The 12,500-nt window shown below is 35.5% G+C and overlaps 1 protein-coding gene across 1 annotated transcript in view; it reads left to right on the top strand.

Annotated features, from left to right (window-relative positions):
* Positions 1-12,500, top strand: part of LOC137659512 (solute carrier family 23 member 2-like) — a 131,268-nt gene that overhangs the window by 87,877 nt on the left and 30,891 nt on the right. The window contains exons 3-5 of the mRNA XM_068394388.1: positions 5,684-5,841; positions 6,554-6,756; positions 9,138-9,264. Of these exons, the coding sequence (XP_068250489.1) occupies positions 5,684-5,841; positions 6,554-6,756; positions 9,138-9,264 (488 nt within the window). The remainder of the gene's footprint in view (positions 1-5,683; positions 5,842-6,553; positions 6,757-9,137; positions 9,265-12,500) is intronic.

The raw sequence follows: 12,500 nt of genomic DNA on the forward strand, positions 1-12,500 counted from the left end.
ACTCCTGCTGGCTTATTTTTCATGACCAAAGTCTTGGTTTTGGCATTTTTGGGGGAGTAGAAACCACAAGGGAACGTTTCCTGAAATGAGAAAAAAAGTATGTTTTTTTGGCCAAAGAAATCTATCCTCTTTTCAACATTTATTTAGGGTAGGTAAATGGCAAATAAAATAATGATCTTAAGTTATCATAAAGGTACAAACTTACAAAAACCGGAAAAATTATAAGCTATTTCATAAAAGCATATGTGGTAGAAGAGATTCACAAACACTTTAAAACAATCCTTTTTTATACACGACTAAACACTACTGCACATTCGATAATTATATAAAAATATGATATCTCGCAACTTACCTGATTTAGGTATTGATGGGTCAAAGCTCGACCTAAGGGTATCTCAGAAATAGCACAAGGAAAATAGCTGGGATGAAATGTGTCCTGGCCCGACTGCTGCGAACACTGAACTGAGGTCTCGCAGGTTGATATCACTTGCAACCCAATATGGACGAAAAATTATGGCAAATGTTTTTTTTTTTTTTTATCTCGGGTCGTATACGACCCACCACACCTAACTAGGGTTTAAATAAGTGACTTTCTCATCTTATTGGTAGTTACTATGCATGATTTCTTTTTGGTAGATTTTATGTTGTTGTGCTGGTCATATCACGCTAATCCTCCCCATACCAGGTGTCAATGGCTTTCTTGATCGCTCAGTTAACCTACCTGTTGGGATAGCCGTTGTTCACAAGGACCTGTGATTCTCAATCCATTTCATCATAGTAGCCTTCCAGGAGGAGTAGTGAGAGAGAGCCCTCTTCACGAAGCACTTGATGGAGGAGGCCTTGTATCTAGCAGGGCATTCGTTGTCACCGTTGAGGTAAAGCCCAAGAAATTTGCAAAAAGGACTCCCAGGGGTGATCCAATGGCAACACCGTCCTTTTGAAATATTTGTCCCCGGTAGGTCGTGGAGGGAGCCTTCTTTGTTCATATATCCAGGAGCCTATGGAGGGTATCTCCCAGGGCGTTGAGGCGTGGTGTCGCAGGGTCCTTGTACACTTGGTCCATCATTAAGGCGATGGTCTCCTCCACAGGTAATTTGGTAAACAGAGTCTCAACGTACAAGGAAGCAATGACACCCTCACTCAAGGATCCTGTAATTGTTTCGAGAAATTTGGCAGAGGGCAAAACATTATAATTGTTTAGGATATATGGAGAGAGGAGTGAGTTAAGCCTTTTTGAGATCTCTTACATGGGGCAGGGCATTGACTTATAATAGGTCTCAGTGGGTTCTTGGTCTTGTGGGTCTTGATCCTCCCGTACAAGTAGCCAAGACCGTAATTCCCTGTAATGAGTAGCCAATGGGTGGTGTTCATGGCTGTGTTAACAGCTTCAGTCATCCTGTTGGCCTCTCTTTTGATGTCTTCAGTAGGATTACGAGTGAGACGCTCAAATTTTGTTACCTCCACGAGAGTACTGTCGTTTTTCTTTTCTAGTTTCTTTTATGTACAGGGTTAATTCATTTGCTGATGAATGTATATCCTCTCTAAGAATGAGAATAGCACAGATTCTGTCAATTTATGTTGCTGTTGAGGAGATTAGATGAATAGAGGTGTATTATAAAATCAATGTCATTGAGACAGCCATTATCTTCAATTAAACTAGAATATTTGTATTAGTTATTAAGGTCATAGTTAAGTATCTTTATTTGATCCTGCAATAAAGAAAATCATTATTTAGACCAAGAAATTTAGCTTTCATCTTGCCTATTGTAAACGTCCTTTCCTGACGTTCTGCTATACTGGGCTTCGAGACCCAATCAAGCTTGATAGTTTCTTGTTGTGTCTGCAACCTCCCCATCCTTGTGAGAGGAGGGTTTTGGGGAGCCTCTAGGTCTACATCCTGAGTCATCAGCAGTCATTGCCTGTCTCTCCCTAGTCCTAGCATAAATGGAGAAGGGCTTCAGGCGCTGAGCATATGTTTATATGGTCAGTGTCTATGGCAGGGGTTTGCAACCTATGGCACTCGGGCCAGACTTTGCACGAGAGGTGCTTGTGTATGGCACGGCATTTGATTTGGAGGAGCAAAGAACATCCTGAAAAAATACTAATAGAGAGAGAGAGAGAGAGAGAGAGAGAGAGAGAGAGAGAGAGAGAGAGAGAGAGAGAGAGAGAGAGAGAGAGAGAGAATGTGTACAGTATTGTGCAGTATTACTTTTATATTTATGGTTTAAATTATTAACTTTATGATTTCAGTTATTGTATATCTCCATCTATATATGTTTCCTCTCCTATGACATGTGCCGGTCAGCACAAATACAATTGTTCATACCTTACTTCAGGATCAAGTAATTTCGCCGATCAGGTCAGATTGACTGAGTATGGTCCCTTTTATAATTCTTTGAGATCTAGATTAAGGTAGCAGAGTATGGTCCCTGTTGTTTCAGCGAGTCCTTAGCCCTCTTATGTAATATTCTTTCTAGTTATTTGTTGCCCCAGCTACCGCAAAAAATCAAGCTTGATGTCCGATTATTTCAGTCATCATGGACAAATGACTTTGGATTTATTCAGCAGAATGATCATGCTGTGTGTGATCTCTGTTGTGAAAATGTCATGTGTTGCACATCGAGTGTTAAACCACACTTTGAAACAAAAGAAGAATAGTCTTTCAAGGATAATGCTGACGAAGCTGGGGTGATTAAGAAAGCAGTAACCCTCTATTAGAAACAAAGTAATGTGTTCAAAAACTTGAATACTAGCAAAAACAATTAAACTGAAGCTAGCTACAAACTAGCTTTGTATATTGCTAAGCATGGAAAGACTTTTACAAATGCAAATTTTCAAAAGCATCTTTCCTAGAGTGCTCTGATGTTTTGTTTGATATCATATCAAACAAACAAGTTATCATCTCATGGATAAAATACATGTTTATCTCAGATAGAACCGTGGAGAGACTTATTTCTGAATAGGCTGATAATGTAAATCAGCAGCATTTGGTTGCTTTAAGAAGTACAAATGTGTTCAGTGTGCACTAGATGAAAGCGTGTATATCAATGGCATTCCCTGCTTGGTAGTTTTTACCAGGTTTAGTGACACAGAGGTACACAAGATGTGTTGTCCTAAACCTGTGAATGACAACACCAAGGAAAAAGACAAACAGAAGGCATTCGCTGACCATTTTGAGAACAGAGAAGATATGGGAAAGATTTTTGCTATTACAACATATAGTGCTCCTGTTATGGTAGGAAAAATAAAGGCTTTACAAATGGTTGATGATAGAATTGGGCAATCCATTCTTAAATTGCACTAAATAGTTCATCAAGAAAATTATTTTCACACATTAAACACATTTTCAGCCCCCATCGTACCAGGCTTACAACGGATCACTCGGGGGTTGTGTGAAGCTCAAGGTGTCCATATATTCACCTGGAATTTGAATTTTGGCATTTGAGAAACAAGGGCAAGAATATCATTCATATGTGGAGGTATAAACTTGAAATATAAGATAATTTTGTTACGACGAATACTAAATGCAACAAAATTATTACATTCGTGTTATGCATGTTCAGGAAAATAAATTATAATTAAAATGGTTACTACATATTGAACAATTTTAATTCAAATCTTAGCACTATACAGTATATAGTGCTAAAAAATAGCAACTGGCACGCGAGGTAGGAAAAATAATGGTATTAATTATCAAGTGGCACATTGTCTTCAAAAGGTTGCCGACCCCTGGTCTATGGCATTGTCACTGTCCCTTGTCTCTGCTATTTATGAGCCTTCTTTGAAAAAGACTTTCAAAAGATAAATTTAGTACAGCATTTTACTTTAATTATTGAAACAGTTAATCTTATTTACATGAAATAAAATGTACATGAACGCTAATAATTTACTTTCCCTCTGCTGCCACGCATTGGATCACCTATAGTTCCATTGACCTCTTCATTCTAAATCACTTTACATCTCATTTCAAGGATGATTTCATTCCAAAATGACTCGTTACCACTTGTTTTAATTGATATTGTAACGAGGGGTACTATTTTGGAAATCTTCTTGAAACCAAAATATTTCAATCGTGTTCATAGTCTACAGTAAGCCAATGTTTTAGGAGAGTTTTTCCAAAGACTTTTTGTATTTACCTATTCCTTTATGCTTTTAGCTCTGTTTGTTGGTTGATATTCATTCCCTAGTTACTCATGGTTCTTATTTATCACTCTTTTCACTTCTAATAGCCAGGCCTTCTCCATCACGAGGCTCGTAGTATTGAGCCTCGTGATGGAGAAGGCCTTCTCCATCATGAGGCTCAATACTACTCAGTACTCTAGAAGTTTTATTCCAGCTGTTACCAAGTTGTGGAATGATCTTCCTAATCGGGTGGTTGAATCAGTAGAACTTCAAAAGTTCAAAGTTGGAGCAAATGCTTTTTTGTTGACCAGGCGGACATGAGTCTTTTTATAGTTTATTTATGACATATTTGATTTTGATGTTGTTAATAGTTTATATATGACATGTCTGTTTTGACGTTGTTACTTATTTTAGAATGATTTATTGTTAATTTGTTCTCTTCATTTATTTATTTCCTTATTTCCTTTCCTCACTGGGCTATTTTTCCCTGTTGGAGCCCCTGGGCTTATAGCATCTTGCTTTTCCAACTAGGGTTGTAGCTTGGATAATAATAATAATAATAATAATAATAATAATAATAATAATTGTGTTAACTTTCTTAATTCAATGGGAGAGCTATATGTAAATAAAATGTTAAGCATATGTTGTTATAGGACCTGTGATGAAGTTTATTTTTACATATTAAATGTTAATGTTGATATAAAAACATTGTAATGTTTTGTAACTCAGAGATGTCGCTGAAATCTAGATCAAGTATTTCAGGATATTTTTCATAAATTATTCTAAGTTGCCACTCACCAGGCGTGCGTATTGTGGGATAATCTCTCAGGAATTTTCATGAACTTTATTGAAAACGGCTCTAGGAGTCATATGCAGTATATAGAGGAGTTAAGGGGAGACTTGATTCGTTTTTCTCAGATCTAACATAGCTCTTGTGGAGACATTTCTTAGACACTAGCTGTGATACTGTTAAATTTCTTCCATTACTTCAACACTGCTGATATATATAGTAAATAACAAGGAAAGCTTGGAAGATTGAAAAACATCAGCTGATGTGTTCCTATTTATCATCTTTTATATCTGAAATCATGACCTGGAAAATCTTTCAAAATTTGGAGCAGAGTTTCGTTGTCATCTATCTCTCACTTCATAGCGACTTATATAGCAAAGGCTTACATCACCTTCCGATGTTTTATTGATAAATTGGTAAACTGTGAGCATTTTGTGAATTTTTTTTTAATATTGCAAATACTTATATCTTATCTTAAAAATAGTTATTGTTAAAGACTGCTGGCTAATATTTTCTTTTGCTGATACTGTTTTGTTATTTTCTTTGTTGAATCATTTCTTACGTAAATAAGACATTGAAGCAGATTTTACATAATCTACGTTGTGTAATAGCAGACCCTAGCAGGGTGCTTACTTCCTAACTTGACAGCCTATTCCAATGCTTCTTCAATAATAATAATAATAATAATAATAATAATAATAATAATAATAATAATAATAATAATAATAATAATAATAATAATAATAATAATATCTGTTTTCCCTGCTGCAGCATTACTTGGCTATGATAGGGGGGACTATAGCCACTCCTCTGATCGTGTGTCCGTTCCTATGCATGTCGGAGGATGACATCGGCAGAGGATATCTCGTTTCCACGATAATTTTCGTCTCCGGCATCATTACGCTCCTACAGACAACCTTCGGTATTAGGTACAGTATATCTCGAAAGAAGTACCTGTTGTCCTAGAGTTAACACATAGGAAAGACTATCGCATAATGAATACATACGTACGGTACATATATATGTGAGTCATTTATACATACATAAGTAAGTACATATACAGTATACAGTATATGTATTTAAATACGTATATATATATATATATATATATATATATATATATATAAATATATATATATATATATATATATATATATATATATATATATATATATATATATATATATATATATATATATATATATATATATATATATATATATATATGTGTGTGTGTGTGTGTGTGTGTGTGTGTGTGTGTGCGTATGTGCGTGTGCGTCCGTCTCTTATATAAACATGGATACAAATATAACCATGAGAGAGAGAGAGAGAGAGAGAGAGAGAGAGAGAGAGAGAGAGAGAGAGAGAGAGAGAGAGAGAGAGAGAGAATATCGCATGTTTGTTCTTAATCATTTGGCAGTATCTTTATAATTTTCATGATCAGTTGTTCACCAGTAGATCAGACAACGTCTTCTTTCAGTAGTTGGGGCGATGCTTTCTCTAATTCGCGATGCCAAAATGATTCCGAAATCAACGATGAAAAATATGATTAGAATGAGAAGAATGAAATAGGAAGAACAACTGCTGTATTTAGCAACGGATCGCTCATGCAACGCTCTCAGACCCTACTACCCATTGCAGACTCCCGATCATCCAGGGAGGGAACTTCGCTTACGTGGTTCCAGCGATCACCATCGCCTCCACCAGCTTTCCCTCCTGTTCCACGTTGAATCTGGCCAACATGACGCACGTCGAAAAAACGGAACAATGGCAACTCAGGATACGAGAGTTGCAAGGCGCCATCACCGTATCCGCTCTTGCTCAAGTGTTAGTCGGATTCACAGGTACGTAATTGATAAATCATGGTGTGGACAGGTGAGGGCTGGATACTGTTATGTGGACTCTCTCTCTCTCTCTCTCTCTCTCTCTCTCTCTCTCTCTCTCTCTCTCTCTCTCTCTCTCTCTCTAGTAAACGCAATGACGTTTAATTCCTGAGCTGAGACGGACGGGGAATGGAGCGTCACTGTAGGTTCCATGAAAATTTATTACCAGTTTGTTGACTTTATTTTGATCTTGGAGTTTAGTAGTTTTTATATGAATCACATTGGGTATGGATAGAATAGGAAGAAAGACTAAAATATTAACAACCTTATGGAATCATTACTTAGTCAAAATGTACTCTTTTATTATGAAGTGACAGATCAGTTCAAGAACTTCATGGTTCTAAAGATTGATGGTTGTCTTTAATACCACCATTTGGTTTCTTCATATTAGAAAATGTGTTTCATGCACAGTTTCCTATATACAGACTTTAGGGATGCCAGTCTGTGTCTAATAATTATATAAAATATTAAATGAGAAAAGTTGCACATTCTTTTCCTGAAACTCTACGGGCAACTTCAAAAAGAAATTATTAGTCATTTATAATGACTATTTTTCGGCGATCAATCTATTTTGAAGAAGTGTTTTAATTCTTTCATTCTACCTTGTTTCGAGTATTGTTCTCCTGTCTGGTCTTCAGCTGCTGATTCTTATCTTAATTTGCTGGACAGGAACTTACGGTCTATTAGATTTCTTATTCCTGATCTAGATATTAATCTCTGGCACGTCGTTCAATTAGTTCATTATGCATGTTGCCTAAGATTTTTTATAATTCTGACCATCCTTTACATTCAGATCTTCCCGGACAGTACTATCCTGTTCGTAATACTAGGTATGCAGTGAATTCTAATAGTCAGGCCTTTTCCATCATGAGGCTCAATACCATACAGTAATCTAGAAGTTTTATTCCAGCTTTGACTAAGTTGTGGAATGATCTTTCTAATCGGGTAGTTGAATCAGTAGAACTTCAAAAGTTCAAACTCGCAGTTGAACAGGCTGACATAAGTCCTTTTATAGTTTATATTTGAAATATCTGTTTTAATGTTAATGTTTTTAAAATATTTAATTTTAATTTTACATTACTTCTTATATTGTTTATATATTTCCTTTCCTCACTGGGCTATTTTTCCCCGTTGGAGCCCTTGGGCTTGTAGCATCATGCTTTTCCTAATAGGGTTGTAGCTTAGCTAGTAATAATGATAAAAATGATAATAGATTTAGTTAAAGTTGAGGTCTTTATGGTGAAAGACGAAAAAAAATAGCTGTTGATCGTTTGAAATAAGGAAATAAAAGATATTATGGATTATATCTTGATTAATTGGGAAAGGCCTCCAACGGCCTCCCTTTGAAAGAGCAGGAACAGTGAGCAATGAATAGATTAAAAATTAGGCCTTCGACTAAAATCTAAAAGAAAAAGAATAGCCAGTCAGGCAAGGCAGCTATGATAGGATGTTGGCACGAATAAAAAGGTGGGCACACCTGCGCCCAACTCCCGATGTCACGATGTCAACAGATGAACTTCCTAAATGACTGTCAGGTGGTACTCGAACACAATACTAGTTAGTCAATAAAGGCAGCCAACTCCCAAACAGAAGGAAATGAAAGAATAGTATATGAAATATTAACTAATGAGTTAATAGTCATCAATGTAAGATATAACAGAAATAATGCGTAACGTCGCATTGAAAGAAATATTAATTATTATTGTAAATTGTATTTATGAAATAGTTATGAAATTTTACATCACTGTACATTCGAATATGTTAATCATAATGGAAATATTATCATAAAGAATTAAAAAAGCGTAATTTAACGGGAAAAACATATTTAATTATTATACAGCAAAATGATAAATAGAAAAATTTGTAAAACGAAAGGTGTTAATTGATAAAAAGCACGAAGAAAGAATAGTCTCCGGAAAAAATGAAGAAAATCACTGACTTAGAAAAAAAAATGGAATCAAAATATTGTAATGAAAAGAAGAAATATATAGAAAATAAACTAAGGTTAAACAAATATGCTAAATAAAAAATAAAACATAAGTTGTAGGCTATACAGAAAAGCGAAGCTTGAATCTGTTTAATGATATAATTTTTAGGTTCCAAATTTTATAATGGCAAATGTTAACGAATGCATCATTGTATATGAATGTTCATATTAGCCATTTCCGCTTGATTCACATAATTAGTCCTTTACTTCAGATATAAAGTAATTGAACACCGAATTGGAAAATGAGACGAGGATAAAGATCTCGCAGACTGAAGGACATCAAGAATGTACCAACATGATTTTAAGTTCATTGTAATAAAGGTGGGAATACGTTAATTGGTTTTGCTTGTTTCAGGTTTGGTGGGCGCTTTATTGTCCTGGATAACACCCTTATCCATCGTTCCCACGGTCACCCTTTTAGGCCTTTCTCTGTACGAACAAGGTGCCAAGCAGGCAGCTGGATATTGGCCCATCTCATGTCTGTAAGTTTTTTCTCCATATTTAAGAATTTGCTTTTTTGTACAATGGGAAAAAATGAGATAAACACGGAGATAACTATGGGCGAGGCAAAACGCTGATGGAAATAAACATTGACACCTCATATACACTATAACACCTCTCTCTCTCTCTCCCTCTCTCTCTCTCTCTCTCTCTCTCTCTCTCTCTCTCTCTCTCTCTTTCTCTCATATATATATATATATATATATATATATATATATATATATATATATATATATATATATATATATATATATATATATATATATATATATATATATATATATATATATATATATATATATATATATATACATATATATATCCATGGTTGCCAACGGTTATACTCGTATAAGTGGATGAGCAAATTGGTGTAGTAATGTGAGCTTAGAGTGTGGAAGAAATGCAAACCTAAATCCCGATGAAGTCACTGCCAGCAGGGTTTAGGATTGGGTTTAAAGCGATGTACAACCGTCTCTTCAGCTTTTACTTCTGATGCCTGCCGGCTGATCTTACTAGAATTTGTAGGGACCGGCAGGGGTTACTTGCCTTAGTTAGATAGGCACTTCGCATCACAAGGAGCTGGCTAGGCTTTGATGTATCTAGCCAATCAATTCTCTATGGATTTAGTCAGTTATGGAAAGAGAAGAATGGCCCCCAGTCCCGGTCGTAGCGTGGTGCTAAGAATCTCTTGGTTTCTAAATACAAAAGAAAAGATGCAAATAGATAATTGGAATGTTAGAACTATGAATCAAAGTGGGAAGTTACAGCAATTGGAGAGTGAATTTATGAAATATATTTTGGATATCTTGTCCCTAAATGTTGTAAGGGGGCTGGTAATGAAACTTTATGCCAGGGCCATATATATATCTACTCAGAGAGATCAGATGGAGTTTGAAGAGAAGGGGTAGAAATGATGATGACACCAAGAGCAGAATAGGCATTAACTGAGTGGAGAGCTGTAAATAGTAGATTGTTACTAGCAAAGTTTAAATCAAAGCAGTGTAATATGAGTATCCCCAAACAAAAGATTCCCCTGAAGAAAGGAAAGACGAATATTTTGAAGAACTGCACAGTGTAATAGATGATAGAGAGCTATGAAAATTGTGATTGGCGACTTCAATGCTAAAGTTGGAAGAAATAATCAAGGTATAAAGAATGTGATGGATTTCGAGGGTCTTGGCGAAGTTGCAATGAAAATAGTGCACATTTCATAAGTTTCTGTTTGGCAATCAATCATGTCATTGGAGGTACTATTTTTCAACACCATGAGACAATTACAAAAATCAAGTAGATCACTTTGCCATTCAGAAAGAGAGAAGGAGGACTCTGAAAAATGTAAGAAGCTGTAGAGGTGCAGATATTAGTAGTGATCACCAGCTCCTCATTGCAACACAAATTAAAAATGAATGCACCCAACAGAAAGATGGATAGAATACCTAGGTTTGATACAACTAGGCTTTTAGATGAAGAGCACGAAGAAAAATTTGCAATTGAATGTAGGAAACGATTTGCAGTGTTAGAGACTTTATGAAAAGAGGAATGGACAATTAATGAAGAATGGTGTGATATTAAAAACATAAATTATATCAGTCTAGTGGTAGTGAAGTCTTGGGACATGCAGTAACAAGGAAAAAGCCATGGATATCAAATGACACTTGGGATACTATAAAGAGGAGACAAAGACAAATACTGATTGTTGAAATTTACGAGGAAGTAAGGAAAATTACAAGGTAGAGAATGCTAAGCATTTCAGTATTGACAGTGAGGTCAAAAGAAAAGCTAGGAATAACTGGAGAGAATATTTAGACAGTAAAGTAGATGAGGCTGCTAAAGCTATGAATTCAGGAAGTGGCTATGGTGTAAGAATTGCTCATAGAATTATTCATGACATCTCGACTGGGGCCAAGAAGAAGAAGCATATACCAATCAAAATTAGAGAAGGCTCTGTTTAAGTGAGGTTATGAATAGGAGATATGAAGGTAATAATTCTATTGATATACATGAAACTGATGAAGACCTTGATCTACCCAAGAATTAATTCAGTGTGTTTGAAGCCGAAGCTATCCTCAACAAATTAAAGAGATGGAAAGCCCCTGGATACAGTGGAATAACTGCCGAGATGATACTGGCCGAAAATAAAGTGAATATAAAACTACTCACTAGATTATTTTTGAGAATGTGGTATGAAGAGGCAAAACCTGATGAATGTTAGTTAGGCGTGTTGGTGAAAATAGCAAAAATAGGAGACCTGAATGATTGGAATAATTACAGAGGTATAACACTTACGTCAGTTATTATGAAAACATATAGCATGCTTATTCTAAAGAGACTGGGGAGAAAGATTGATGAAAATCTGAGAGATGATCAAACAAGATTTAGAAAAGGTAGAAGTTGCACTGGCCAAATTTTTATTTTGAGAATATGCATAGAATATATAAATCCCCTTTTGATGACATTTGCAGACTATGAAAAAGCCTTTGATAGTGTTCACCGGCCAATTTTTTTGAGAGTCCTACGTTATTATGGAATTCCTCTTAAATATGTAAATTTGATTAAGTCTGTTCATGAGCATAGCAAGTGCAGAGTTAATATTAATGGAGTCTTATCAAATGAATTTCTAGTGAACAGCGGAGTACTCCAACGGAATATATTGTAACCTATGTTGTTTACCCTCCCCATGGATTTTGTAATGCTTAGAACAGTCACATATGGTGGAGAAGGAATGGACTGGATTGGTAATAGAAATTTAGCAGCCCTAGAATATGCTGATATTGCTGTCCTTCTTAGTAGAACACCAAAGGATTTACAATGATGATGGTGTATGCTATGGAGGATGAAATATCATTGGAAGGAGAAAGGTAGAATCATTTAAGTATTTAGGAACTATGATCTCTAATACAGGGTCTTTAAAGTTGTGGTTACTGAAAGATTGAAAAGAAAAAATCAGAAAATGGCTAGGTTGAATAAGATTTGGAAATCAAGTCGCATGAAATTACATATAGAAATATGACTATATATCAGTTTAGTGAGATCAGTGTTACTCTATGCCTATGGACAAAAGTCTTAGTATGACGATGAAATAATCTCCAATAGATTTAGTAGATTTGAGAACAAAGCCCTCAGAAGGATATTGGTATATAAATGGTAGGACAGGATTATAAATGAAACTATAAGAGAGATTACTTATGTGCCATATGTGGATGAGATCATGATGAGA

The sequence above is a fragment of the Palaemon carinicauda genome, chromosome 20 (assembly GCF_036898095.1).
Source record: "Palaemon carinicauda isolate YSFRI2023 chromosome 20, ASM3689809v2, whole genome shotgun sequence".
NCBI lineage: Eukaryota > Metazoa > Arthropoda > Malacostraca > Decapoda > Palaemonidae > Palaemon > Palaemon carinicauda.